Here is a 14,643-nt window from a genome sequence, read left to right as displayed (position 1 = left end):
GGCCATGCCACCCAGGACCTTGAATAGTCTTGAACAGTTAAAAGATGGCACTGATTCCTTCTCCGTTATGAAAGAGGAAAGCAGGGGACCAACACCACTGTCAACACATTGGAGCAATACCCACGGAAGTAACATATGTGCAGAGGCACTTCCATCTCCAGACCCCTACGAGCATGAGCACACCAGTCATTGTGCCATCCCTGCATCTGCCCCAGCACTGACTCCTTTTATAGTCAGGCAAATCCAGACCCACAGAAGCCTTGCCTAGCTGAGGCAGTGTAGCACTTTTAAATCCATCACGGTTCATTTGCAATGGCCTGTCCCAATGCAGCACTGCAGGGATCTGCTGTTATCAAGCGAGAAGGGGAGACACAGCCTCAGCTTTCCTCCAGTTCCCCAGAAACACAGACTTCTGCCCACCTCTTGCAACAGGCCTGACCTGTTGCTCCTTCCAAAAGGGGTGGACAGGCAGCTGGTCAGAGGGGAGGGCCATGAAAAACAGCTCCTCTCCTCATCGGCAGGCTGGCTGCAGCCTCACAGCAAAACCACAGCACTGGTCCTGCCAAGAATTTGGTTCACATTCTTCACTCCCTGTGGTAGCCACTAGGCCACATGGTCTCCTTCAATCCATTTGCATTTTATTAGGTCTTTTCATGCACCAAGGGACAAAAGAACAAGCCACTTCCTCCCACTGAGCTCTCATTTCACACTTCAAATGGGCTATACTAACCTTTATGGTGGAGCAGCTGCCAGGGAGGAGGGGGGGGAGGAAGCAGGCAGCACTAGGATGACAGGACAAAGCAGCCTCAGATGCTCTCCCAGCAACCCAGAAGAACCCAAATCAGTCAGAGCAACACTTTTCCCTCTTGCCCCCACCTCAGGGGCACCCAGAGCTCTGCAGCCACCTGGGTGGCATTCAGCTGGAGTGCTTTCTGGACTCACCTCCCACCCCCAGTAGGTGCTGCTGAGTTAATAGCCTGTACCATGTCCGTAGTCAGAGCATCAAGTAAGCTGGTAATAAATTCAACTTTCTTCCCTTCTGGGCAGCCTGCAGAAAGAAAAGAGGAGGTTTAATGCAAGAACACACAGGCTTGATCTCCTACCCAAATTCAGCAAGAATTGGTCCGAACTTCCTTTGTTTTTAAGACAGCAACAACCATCAACATAGTCCCTAAGGAAAGGCAGAAGAATCCCTCAGTGGGTTTCTCTGTGTGGCAATTTGTCCTGCAGCTTTTGTCCAGGCACATGCAGGGTCATCAACAATATCTGGCAGGAAGACTGTGTGGTTGGCTTTAAGGTCTCACCCAGTTCTCTACCAGCAAAACCACAGGGATGTGCTGGAAGTGCCTGGCAGACGGGAGTTCCCATGGTGACACTTGCAGAGAAGTTTACAAAACAATTCATTAACTCCTGGATCATCTTCTGAGGCAAATGTGGCTGTTCCAAGGCCCTAATTGACAGATTAAAGTACCCCAGAGCACAAGGCAAGGTCTGCTGCTTGCATTCTCCTCTTCAGGCACAGAAAGCATTGCCTGCCAGCACCTACCACAGTAATTCATTGTTCGCATGATCGCACTACATAGGAAATACGTCAAACTGAAGTCGGCATGTGGTAGTCACCCCCAGTCACTGCTGGCTTAAGCAGGACAAAGTGGGTTGAAGATGAACTTGGAAACCATTTCCATTACTTAGTGCTGAGGCTGTCTAGCTCCCCACCATCATAACCACAGACTGACAGAGCCTCCTACCCTAAACAGAGCCAGACTGTTACAGTGAAGCTCTCCATCTCCTCACCTTTAAAAGGCAATCTATGCTGTTTCCTTGCTGCTTAAAGTAAGCTTCATTTACTACCCCATAAACATGGTAACAACTGTTCTAGCCTGGAACAAGCTAAGGAACAAGGAACCAAGAAACAGGCATGCTTAACTTCAACAGACCACCTTCAAAACTGTTGTCCAAAACCCGTCACCTCCCATCCAATTGCCTTCTGTTGATGTGACAGAGAAGCCATCACCACCATCCTTCACCTCTTTCCCCAAACCACCATGCACTACCAATTATTCAGCTGATTAGGCAGCAGACATCAGCAAACAGCCTCCCACAGCAACATAGAGCAATGTCAACACTTTCTGCTTTTCTTGAACAAGAAAATAAGAACACGTACCACAAACAGAGCACCAGAAACTTACTGTAATCCCTTGACAGCTGAAAGCAGCTTGCAAATTGATCTGACAAAAGTCCCTCGTTTGCAGTATTACAGGCTCTGTCCTCTGCAATAGCTAACCAACAGTCCCTAGCCTGTCTCTGTATTATGTACACTATACACATGCACACCCCTCAGCACTTGTTTGGCGTATGGTCCAGAAAATGTCAGCATTGTAATATTGCAGCCAGAGTAGACCACTCAGTTAAAGGAGCTTTTTGTTGAGGTAATGAAAAGGCTGAAAAACTATTTGCTAGAAGTCATCTCCCTGGGCTCTCAGCATCTCACCATCTGCAGGAATTAGCAGTTTGCCATTTGCTATGTACAAGCAACATTTTCCTTCCTTCTTTCTTTTTTACTTTTGGCCACAGTCATGACAGGTTGTGAAGAGATTATGTGTAGGTGTGCAAGAATCTGAACTTATGTCTTTCCCACCTGGGCCTCTGCAGGGTCTCTTCACACAGGCCAAGAAGTGCACTGCCTGCAGCACTGAGGGTCTAAGCAATGGGCAAACCTCTACAAGAGGAATAAAAGTAAAGGGTGCCCCTGACAGAGCTAAGTGCAAATGATACAATCAGTCTCAGATTAAAGCAGGAATTTTTCTTGACATTCGGTTCTGCTAAGAAATAAGAACAGAAAAAAAAAATAAAAGAAACATTCTCTCTCACCCCCTGCAGTTCTGGCTCATCAGTAAATTTTGCATAGAAGAGCAGCTAATTAAACAAACCTCAAGACTGCATAAAAAGTTCATGCAGCACAGCATTTCTCAGGCAGACAAACCAAGATCAGATCCTCCATCTCCCCATCTCTCCATAGATGGGTATTTTCAGTGCTAGGAATCACAGAATCATAGAACGTGGCTAGGCTTAAAAGGGACCTTAAAGATCATCTAATAGTTCCAACCCTCCTGCAATGGGCAGGGATGCCATTCACTAGATCAGGCTGCTCAGGATCCCATCCAGCCTGGCCTTGAGCACTCCCCAGGGATGGGGCATTCAAAACTTCTCTGGGCAACAATCATACCAACCAATGCAGCCAAACATGGAGCTTGAAGTTTACACAGGCACAGAAAACTGGCTTGAGCAGAGAGAGCAGATCCCACGGAATCCGATATTGGGACCAGACCACTAAGCTAGAGAGAGTATCCTGTCTCCTCTTCTGCATCAAGCAGTTCCTGTCCCCTTGTCTGGCTTCAGTGGAGAAGGGAAGGGAGGAGGGAAACAAAATCATTCTGTCTTCTTGAGATCAGAAATAGAGTCTCAAAGAAAAAGCCAAAGAGCAAAGGAATTTCTCAGAGGATTTCTGGAGAGGCAGGGGAGATGTGCATGGATAGGCAGTAAAGCAATGGAAGAGGAGGATGGGGAATCAAGGAAGTAAGGTTATTCTATTTTAGTGTGATTTCCTATGGAAATGAGCCTTAATGTAATCCATTTAGCTGGCTTCCTTCCCCCTACCCCACAACATAATATTTGAACCAATTGGTCGATTTCCTTTGAATGTGAAAGGGAGGCAATAGGAAATTTTTACATGGCTTGTGAAAATGAGGAGCTGCATAGAAGAGAGCCCTGCTGAGGGCAGAGTTGCTAAGCAGAAAGGTCTGGGGTCTGAAGTCAGGAGCCAGCAGGAAGAGAATAAGGAGACACACAAGGCAGATCCGGAACAAATCTCATTTCCTTTGCTAACCTGCTCAGGAACAACTCACTTTATGCTAGCCATAGAATGGTAAGCTGATCCAGAGTTACCAGCTATTTCTGCAGAATTACTGGCATCCACCACTCCCTCATGGTGCAAAGGGACCCACTGTAGCTTCTGTTTTCAAGCAGTCCCCACCCAGGAGAGTAATGGTTGACCTGTCAGTGAAGGCCCCTCACTCTGCTTCTCAGAAGGGAGACAGAAGGAAAAAACAGAGCATAGGCAGGTGGGATAGCATTTTTAAGAGCTGCACCAACACCAATGCCTAGCATGTGTTCCTAGCAGAAAAAAGGTAGGCAAACAGCAAGTTACGCTTGTCACTCTGTTAAGAGGGAAAAGCAGAATATAAAGCAAGGAGCAGTGGGAAATAAAACGTGCCCCAGCCAGAAAACGAGGAATAAAGTCCAGCTAAGTGAGAAGCCACCATTAGGTAAGGGACCTTAGTACACCGTGAGTGCTGTCCTGCCTGGTCCATGCAGTCAGTGTAAGGGAGCAAGTCAGTCCACTGACAATTGTCCTCTTCTGTGACTGAGGGAGCATCAAGCTGCTGAAAAGCCCTGCTAAATGGAAAGGATCTTGTCCTGGTCAGGCTTTAAGGAACATTCAGTGTTGAGCCCATTCTTCCCCCAGGGTATCTCCAGGCATCCTGGTTTCTCTCCTGAAAATTCTAATCCCAGAAATGTTTTCAAAGGGCAGATAAGCAATAAACAGCTACCCCAGGACACTCCCAGCCTTTTCCAGTTCACTGCTGAAACTGGAGGTGATCTTAAAAAAAAAAACCCCAGAATAAACCCCAGGGTAAAGCATGCACTGTGAGGAAAATCCCCCACCTCTTCAACAATATTCTTGGCCCTTTGAGAGTCCCAAGGTGAGACAAGGTAAGAAGGCAAAGACAGGATCTTGTTCCTCTAACCTGGAAGTTCTCTGTCTTTGAAGGGATCATCAATCTCTGTGCTCTTCGATCTGGCATCGCTTTCACACACTGGGGTCTCATACCTGAAAAAGGAGAATAGCAGAAGCTAAACTATGTAACACAGGTTTAGTTTCTTCACATGATCACTAATCACAGACTGTTCTGAAAGGGACCAACAATGATCATTGACTCCAACTCTTAAGTAAGTGGCCCATATAGGGATCAAACCCACATCCAGGGCATTATTAGCACCACGCTTTGACCAAGTGAGCTAATCTCAGGGTCAAAGGGTTGTGCCTTGTCTGCTTACTGTAGAGGAAACCAATAAACCTCCAGGAGAAATACCATTCTCAAGCATCTGACTGTTTATGAACAGTCAGGAACAGCAGCAGAAGTGGAAAGAGAAGGAAGAACATACTTCGAAGTCCAGTACCAGCTATCAACTGAAACTCACAAACAGCACAAGGCCCTCTTCCAATTCTTGTGGGCATAGGCAGAGATTTTTTTTCAAAGTTGTCAATGCTCTGCAGAATCACTGTATCTAGCCGGATTTAAGTCCCAGCTCTTACTGGCCTGTTTCTACAACTTGCCAGACTCACAATTTGTTTCCAAACTCCAAGTGAGAAAAGATTCCTCAGTAGTTTCAAGATAGAAGGTAACTGGGGAAAAAAAAAAAAATCTATCACTGGTTTAAAAATCTACCCATGCACAACAAGCGGTCTTCTAAATCCCTGCTGGTCAGGATTCAAGTGGCTGCAACATGGAAGTATAAAGCAGATGATAATGCAACAAAGACACTTGTCTTTTCACTGCTCTTGCCCATAATCTTTATTGTTAAGCAAAGCCCCCATTCCTCCTACCTCACAAAAGCTGCAAGCCAGAAGAAAAAAAGGCTGCTTTGCATGAATACTTAACACAGAGGAAAGCAAGGACAGTAGTTAATGTCCACCAACCACTATAGAGAGGGAGCTGCATAGTAACACTCAACGGGGAACATCACATACAGCATTGCTTGCTCTAGGGAAGGCAGTGTAGAGCTGACTGCTCTAGAGAGAGGAATTGATCTCATATTGCAGCTGTATTTTTTTACGTCTCATCTTCTCCAGCCAGGCACCTCCCCAGGCCTGCCTATAGCTCTCACCGAGTGGAAGTACCAGGCAGGGGCCGTCCTGTGTCCACCAGGACACACCAGCAGTACCCAGTTGACTGGTGGCATTGCACTGGTTTGTAGAGTCCTCCAGGAGCACACTCGGGGATGACGATACCCTCCCGGGGGTTCTGCCTGGCCTCCTCCAAGGCACTCTGCCTCTCCTGGTCACAGGAATGAACTTTTTCTGGAAGACAGAAGGGAGATTGGAGGGCATGGAAAAAGAATCAAATCAAGATCACTTTCCTCAGGTCAGCAGGATATGGGTACCCTTCACATCACAAGCCCTTTGTGTTTGTTTCCTTCTCACCCACCATCAGTATGTCTACATCCTCAGGGACTCTGGGACTTCTGGGCTGAGAGCTTTCTCCTACATTTAGCTGTGACACAACAGACTGGACTACAGACACTGACTGCCGGGTGCTCAGGATGCCAGTAACAGCAGGGAAAATTCTTCTTGATCACCTGGGCTTTGGAAATGAACTGTCAAGTAACAATAATTCACTGTTAATGCAGCCATGAGGTAAGCATTTCCCAGATTAGGTTTTTGCAAACTGAGAGATCCTAAACTGTGACTTGTATTTTCCAGTTAAATAAAGAAGGCAAACACCTTGCCCTGCCCCTCTGTCTCTTTCTCCAGACTGCAAAACACTCCTCCCTCTCAACAGCACCTCTCCAACATGATCCCAAGAAGAGCAGGTTATGTTTTAACATGGCCTAATCCAGTGCAGACAGCACACACCTCAGCAGGGAACAGAATGGGATATCCCATTCCACCCACACTGCCATCACTTCTCCAGCACTTTCCACTGTTGTCCTCACCTGGAAAACAAAGGACATCCAACACTCCTTTCTACTGAGGGTAAGGCCCTGTCCCTTAATAACCTATTACACAGAAAAGGCTATTCCCAAAATAGAGAACAAAGAGAACAAAAGTGGCATGCACCACAAAACAGGAGGAAGCGCAGAAGTGGCTTCTGCAGCCAACCTGGCACACAGAGTTCTAGCACTGCCCGCAAAGGAGTGACGGGTGCATGGACCAGCCATCTAAGGGGGAAGAGAAGCACAGAGAACCTGCAGGATGATAAGACTTATTTGGCTCAACAGCCAGAAATTCTCAATTATAAGTCTCCAAGTATTCTGGCCCTTTGACGAGTAGAAAAATTATTTCAACTTTGCAAACTACTGAAGGTATCACAGTGAGGAAAAGCAAGCAGTCAAGACAGCTGAAAACACATCTAAGTCTAGGGTAAGAAAAGACAACAATCTCATTCCTAATTTTTATCCTTAGGAGAGTGATGAAAAACAGAAGCAGAACAGCTGTCCTCTTCTCCCCTAGCCTTCCTCTCCCCTGCAGTTTACTGTGTTTTTAATTTTATTCTTATAACCAGGCCACAAGACCTGTAATTCCTTGCCACAGCCAAGAGCCACCTCAAGCTTTCAATACATAAAATGCTTCCACTGACCAGCAATGACACCATAGGTTCATTCCAAATCTGTAGATGTTTGTTTGCATCATCAGCCAGCAGACACGGCACAACCTCAGTATCCTGCTCCCAGGACTGGCTCAGCACACAACTAATACGTGCTCAGGTTCCTTGTATTTTGCCTGCCTGTTGGTATGCCATCAGCTGTATCTTGTATTTCCGGGATACATTATGCTGTAGAGAGTAAGTTTTGTTCCATATCTGGGGAACAGAAAGGGTGCCGATTCACAGCTTGGTACCAGCAGATACAAGAGACTCCAGCAGGTCTGCACAGCACCACCTGAGTACAGCATGCCTGGGTACCAGAAGCATTTTTACTGGTTTCTAACTGAACTGTAGCAGCTGAGTCTCAGAGACCCCAAAAAGTCTCACTCTCCTCAGCATTTCAGATCACTGTCAAGACTGGGAATGTGAAAGGCACCTGAATTTTGCCACACACAAGCCCACACAATAGAAACACAGAATAAAAACTTTTAAGTGTTGGTAAATCTGACTCAAGCAGAGAGAAACTTTACTGGGAAGGAGCAGGAGGGGATTAAGTCAACAAAAACTGAAAGGGAACTCAAGCTTCAGCTGATATTTAAGCTGACTTCACTTTGCTGACAGATTTCACATCTGACCAAAAAAAAGAAAGACTGTTCCCAAGACGTACGTGGACAGAGAAGTCACTGAGCCAGAGGCCTGCAGGCTCCCTAACAAACCACTTACATCAAACGGGCCCCACTTACCCATAGTCTGCCGACAGCAATTCACACCTTGACCATCAGGTGAGGTAAATCACTCAGGCAGCTTGGGGGAAGCAAAAAAAGCAGGGGCAAAATTCTCTATCATCATTATATTATAAGCAAAAGGAAGAAAAACTTCTGCTAAAGAGGACTACATTCCAGGAATTTTTCTATCTAAATCCCAAAAGCTTTCCTGAGTGCACAAAGTCAAACCAAGATTTCTCAAGTCCTTTGAGTCTTGCAAAACTCTCAGTAAAAATTACCCTGAAAAAAATAAATTGTGTTTTCTTTGTGTGTCAGAACAAAGAAATATGCCACTTTTATTGAAATCAAGAGAAAAAAATAATAAATGTCTTTAATGAATTAGTATCTTATTTTACAAACATTTGCAGTTAGGTATGCAAATTACACAGAAAAAAATCTACATAGTTACACATTTGTGCTATGCCATGAAAAAATGGAGAAAATTCTCTGCACATATTAACAGAAATTTGTGGGAACTGAATAGTCACATTTACTACCAGAATACATAACTAATTGGTAGTTGTTTCTGTTCGAGGGGTGTTTAAAGGCTGAGTGAAACAAATCTTACAGGCTTTGTTCAGTTGATATCACATAGATGTAATGATGCAAGCTCTGCCATTGTCACCAGCATTCAGTAGCCCATCATTAGCAATGACAGCGGTACAACTGAAACATCAGGGAGATGATACTTTACTCATTCCTAGTATACATCTAGAAGTAGCTGCTGTGGAAGTTCCTCCCTGCTTTACAGATTCCTGCTTTGTCTCTTTTACATGCTGAAGAGTCCTACATGGTACGATTCTTCTCTGAACTCCTTCCAGATTCACCATGCCTTCCCTGAGCTAGAGATCAGAATAGCAAACACATTGACTCTGACAACAGCCTTGTGGAAATTTCCTTCAGTGACATCTGTCTAGTAAGCAGAATGCATTAACTAGCACTAGTCCCCAAAGAGACTCTTTTCTCCAAGCTACCACTCTAACAGCACTTAATTCCCTTAAAAAATAAACACTAATATTAACAGTTAGGTATTCAAAAGCCAGCAAAATCAGCTGGGAAATCCATACCATCAGCTTCGCTAGTATGGGACTTGGCATGAACTGCATGCAGTGTCACCCTGAAAGATGGTCTCACGGGTAACAAAGGGACCATCAAATGCTATCCCAGCTCCAGGACACTGAAGTCCTCCTGTTCCAGTCAAACTGCTTACTGGAAACTTTGCTGTTGTTGCCAAGGCCAGGTTAATGGAGAATAGTGAAAGCCTATGGCCAAGCTAGAAAGTTTAATGCCAGGTACGAAATTAAGCTGTCATCTTAGAAACTAGCATATATTTATTATAAATGTAGGGTACTTAAAAGCCTATTCCTTGTTAATGGGAGTTGCAGGCACAGAAAGAAAGGTTTTCCTTCTTTCCCTAAACTGAACATTTAAGACAGCAAGTCAGTGGGGCACAAACAGTCTTCCTAGAAAAAATAATAATATTATACCCATTTATTTATCTATTTTAAAGGCATTGTCACATTCTACTGTTGTCTGCCATCTCTGCTTTGACTTAACCATCAGCAAAGAAACCAAGTAACACTTGCCAACTTGCTGTTGTTGGGGAGTGAAACCTTCATGCAACAAATCTAGATTACAAAAAAACAAATTACAGAAAAAAACAATAGGGACTGTATGCACACCCAAAGAGAAGAGTCATTGGCAGAAATATCCATTTTACCTCAACTGCTCAGCTCTAAAATGCTAACTGTTTATTCCTTCTTACCCTTGACTGCTTCTAACACTCATTAAAACATATTTTTAAAGTAGTGTCTCTGAAGCCATGAGCTATGGCAGGAAAACAGGGCTTGGACATCTGTAGTTGCACATTATTCATGCAACAATTTCCCCCTAGTAATGGCCTTCTGAGGAATACATGGTCAGATTCATAAAAAGGTCTCTCATTCCTGGTCCCTTAAGTACACACATTCAAACATACATCTACTGCCTGCACAATAAAAATAAAAATGATGGACGAGGTAAGGGACTCGTCTGACTGTTTAATAAACTATATCGTTATTAAAGAGATGGGGTGCTTGTTTACCCTACAAAGCTGAGAAGAGAGGATGTCTAGTAGCATCTAGCCAAAGGCTTGTGCTTCACGGTTCTCATGCTCATCTTGCAGGGCTATGTGCAGCCACTGGGGATGAGGCAGCCTCCCCCAGCTGCTCTCCTGACACAGAACTCTCATTGCTACCAGACCCAAAGCACCAAGCATCATTCACCGTGGCTGTGGATGATTAGGGTGGGACATAAGGAACATCTGCCATCCAACCACAGAAGATTATTTTTTGAACATTGCTCTTCTGCACCCAAATCTTTTCTTCTTAAAAGAGGGAGACTGCGGCACCAAAACCAACCACCTTGGAGAGATTCCTACACCCTTAAGAGACAGGATTCTTTCTTCCAAATTAAGCAAAAGAGAGGGTCTAACCTTCCTCTATGCTTCTGCTCAGCCCCAATGAACCCCTGTGAATAGCCTAAACCCAGAGCGACAGGCTGTACCAGGCAGGGCAGATTTTCTTCTCTTCCTCTCTCTCATTTCTTTTGACCAAAAATTCTGTCTGGACTAGAAAAGCTTTTCCCATGGAATTCCTACAAAAAGCTTCAAAAAGTTTTAATGAACAAGCATTCATCACAAGGGGAGGAAAAGGTCTTTTACTGAAGAATTCTTGACCAATCCCCATTGTTAGTGCTGCAACAGGGACCCCACTTCAAAATAACATTTAAAAAAACACAAACACATCTGCCCCAAATTTTTTTTTTTGTTCAACTCCCAACTTTCCTCTCAGTGAGGCATTAGTGCAGCACAGAACAAAGGGGAGCAGTGTGGCTATCTAGTGCCAAGTTCCTACTGACCTTCTGTGCCAACCCAAACATGAGGACTAAGTGTCTTTGTGCCTCAGTTTTCCTTTCAGTGAGAAAAAGTGTTTGCCTGTCTCCCAGGGGACCTTAATTCAGACAGGGTCAGTTTCTCATGTGCCTTTACACTGCTGTGGCACAGAACAAGAGCTTTGAACTGGTTATTTTATCACAGCATGTACATCAGCTTAAAGCTGCTTTTAGATTGTATACGGAAGCTCTAAAGTGAACAGGACCCATGTCCACTCCAGGAGAACACGTACCTCATCCCAGGATGGAGCTTACAAAAGCTGTGGGCAGAAAGCAAGTTCAGCACAGGTTACATCAGCAGCCCAAACCTGCATCCTTTCCTCCTCAGAAAGACCATTCGAAAAGCCTTAAGTATGCACATGCACAAGTGTTGGCAGGACTAGCAAAGCAATGCAGTGAATAGGCCCTTACTGCCTGTCCCCTGAGCAGGGCTGTGGGTGGAGGGAGAGAAACAACCCCTTCTGTGTTTAGAAGCACAATAACAGCTGAGCAAATATGGCTCATGGGCATAGCATAAATCTCTCCACACCTCTGTTAGTCATCAGTACTGATACCCACTCCACCCTGTTCTGTCTGCGATCGTGGTCCCTCCAGAGTTTTCTGGCTAACGTGAAGGTAAAAGAAAAACAAACCTTGCAGGTGTTCCCACACTGTACCAGTTGAGCAATCTTTGCTTTACCTTGGTACGCACTCAATTCCATTTCTCAAGGCATAGGCTACAGAGGAAGCAGATGTTACTACATGTTCCAGTGCTGAACAAGTACAATGCAAAGGCTTAACAGGTGGGTTATAATTTTCAAAAATGCATTATTCCAAGTGGCTCATTAAACTTCAGCTATCCAGGAACACATGCTTCCCCTGCTATTTTCCTTCTGCTCTAAGAGATAAGGCTGCACTGCATTCCCACCAGTGTTACATGATGAGAAGCCTATTCAATATCTATCCTATAGCTTGAAATAAGGAGGACTGGCTCAAGAAAGCACAGATTAGAGCAAACTTAGTAAGGGACTTTCTGAGGCACAATTTGTGCTCATTTTGCAGAACCTGTGGGCATTGCGTCCTGCTCAGCTAAGAAAAGAGTGTGCTCCACAGGGTTTCCACCCCACACAGCAATAAAGATCAACACCTGCACATCTTGAAATCTGCCAGTTGAAAGCTACCTGTCCTTGCAACTCTAACTGCCTTTCAGGCAGGCCTTGGAATCTTTAAACCATCCCATCTCACAAGCAGTCAGTCACACAGTCCTAGCCCTCCTAGAGCTATAGCCAGACTAACTGAAGGATGGCAGAAGAAGAACAATGCCTTTTTTACGGCTGTAGTACATCATCCTGAAAAAAACCTGCAAATATCTTCATGTTCATAAACAATGCATTAGATAGAGCTCTGAAAAAATTCTGGTTCATTAGAGCATATTGTAAGTTGTGTCATTCTCGTAACCAAATGAGAAAAATGCAACCCACATACAATTACTATGAGATAGTTACCTAACACAACAGGATAAGAAAAAGATGCTCTCCAAGACAAGAGGTCTCCAAAGTTCTGTGAGACAGTTGTTCAGTTTTGAAAGCTACCATGAGACTTGTATCAAATTAAATGACAACTCTGGCCAATGGAACAGAGCATCCAATTTACAGACTGAACTTCAGGAAAAAATTCAAAGCCACACTTAATAAATGGTTTTAAATCAGTGTAATCACAACTTACAAGCACAAACCATAACAACCAGCAAGGAAAAATCCAGCACATGGGGAGAAAATTACTGGCGAGGCAGCAAGACTTGGAAAAAGTGGTCAGCAGCTTAGGTAGACCACAATAAAGTCTGCAACTTCAGGACATTGCAAACAACAACAACAAAAAAATCCAAACAGGTAAATCCAGCTGTGGAATGTAATGACAGGGGCTTCACATAAGGAACAGGCACTAAGTACTGGTGAGCCTTTAAATCAGCCCTGTGTACAAGCACTGGGCACTGCACTTTGAGGGACAGGAAGATTCTTTGGCAGGAGGGTGTGAGAGAGCAAGGGGAACAGGCAAAGGTCTAGGATACTTGATCTATGAGAAAAGGCTAAAAGAATTCCATTTGTTTAGTCTAGAGATGACATTCAGTCTTCTGAGTCATAAAAGCTGTTCTACAAAAAAAAAAAAAAAAAAAAAAAAGACATAGATAATTTTTTTTCCTTCCCCATGGGTAGTTCAAGTATCAGACAGCTTACTTGGAGAAAGGAGATTTAGTTTTGATATAAAAAAGCCCTGGTGATTAACTGTTCACTAATTGGAAGAGGCAGTGGGATCTCTGTTGTCACATTAGGAACAGGTTATGTGTGTCAGAGCTGTTATTAATTAATTGGATATGCCCCTAGGTTAAAACAAGGAGAAAAAACGACTTGAATCTCTTCAGGTCTTTCTTGCTCTCCTCACGCAGGCTGAGAAACTCCAGCAGATCCTCAATGACTAGGCAACCTCTTTTCTAACACAGACTAAAATCTTGACGATATTTAATCTGGTTTAAGTTTCCAGATTATGGGGTCTTATCCCCTCTAATGCACCTGGCTTCCATATCCTGTGTATGACAGCTGTACCTGTGCAGTATCTTCACAATGACAACAGCTTCTATAGTCTGAGCAGAGAAATTTGGCATCAAAATGCAGCCTCTTCACTTCTTGACATCAGGATGGTTCCTCAGCAGAAGAAAAATCTTTCAACCTTAGACACTACCCTTGTCATTTTGAGACAAAGCTACACAGTCTGTGTTTTTTCTTCCCTAATGCCTCTTTTCCATTTCACATAGTTTCTAAGCACTGTGAGCTTGTGGCATACCTAGCTTTGACATAAGCCACCTGTCTCTGAATACATTCATTTTCCCTGTACTCCTTTTTCACTGCACTCTTTCCACATTGAGGAATGCTGTTCAATAAAACAAAAAACAATAGGTGTTTCCACTGGAGCCTTAGCATTATTGGGAAACTTTTTTCACTTCCACACCTGTTTTTTAATAGTCCTTGGAACAGCTAGTAAAGCAATTATTGGAGAATTTGCCTACCTCTTCTAGATGGAGTATACAACTGTTTTTACAGTATTGTAACTGTGCAATTATAGGACACCAAACAAAGTCTTTGAAAACTGTCACAGGCAGCTAAAAAGTGGTTCAGACTGGTCTTCCTACCTACAGCAACATTATATTTAATGCTACTACTGGTGAGGCACAGAAGGCAAGAGAGACAGGTTTATAGTGTGATGAGCCTTTTCATGCAGTAACAGATCAGTTTTTCCCTATAATATTTTGCACTTTATAAGGAGGCAGAGGGAATTGACTCTGACAGGAAGCTAGCACTCACTTTTGGATATTTACCCAGTCAACTGTCTCTGGGTAGAATATCCAGGCTTTGGAAGTTCAGTGACATAACATGGGATTCAGACATCAGCCATGGGACAGAGAAACTGCTCCCACTTCATCCATGTCATGAGATGGATGTCCCTGCTCTAGCTTAAAAGGCAAGGGAAGTACTACAGACTGACACTAT

The 14,643-nt window shown here is 44.1% G+C and overlaps 1 protein-coding gene across 7 annotated transcripts in view; it reads right to left on the bottom strand.

Moving 5' to 3' along the window:
- SMOC1 (SPARC related modular calcium binding 1) overlaps positions 1 to 14,643 on the bottom strand; it is a 155,872-nt gene that overhangs the window by 22,031 nt on the left and 119,198 nt on the right. For all 7 annotated transcript variants that reach the window (XM_032113589.1, XM_032113590.1, XM_032113592.1 and 4 more), the window contains 3 exons: positions 5,950 to 6,142; positions 4,809 to 4,891; positions 943 to 1,048 (listed from right to left, as the gene is read on the bottom strand). In XM_032113589.1, the coding sequence (XP_031969480.1) occupies positions 943 to 1,048; positions 4,809 to 4,891; positions 5,950 to 6,142 (382 nt within the window). The remainder of the gene's footprint in view (positions 1 to 942; positions 1,049 to 4,808; positions 4,892 to 5,949; positions 6,143 to 14,643) is intronic.

This window comes from Corvus moneduloides, chromosome 6 (assembly GCF_009650955.1).
Source record: "Corvus moneduloides isolate bCorMon1 chromosome 6, bCorMon1.pri, whole genome shotgun sequence".
NCBI classification, from domain to species: domain Eukaryota; kingdom Metazoa; phylum Chordata; class Aves; order Passeriformes; family Corvidae; genus Corvus; species Corvus moneduloides.
This window is presented reverse-complemented; position numbering and strand designations above follow the sequence as displayed.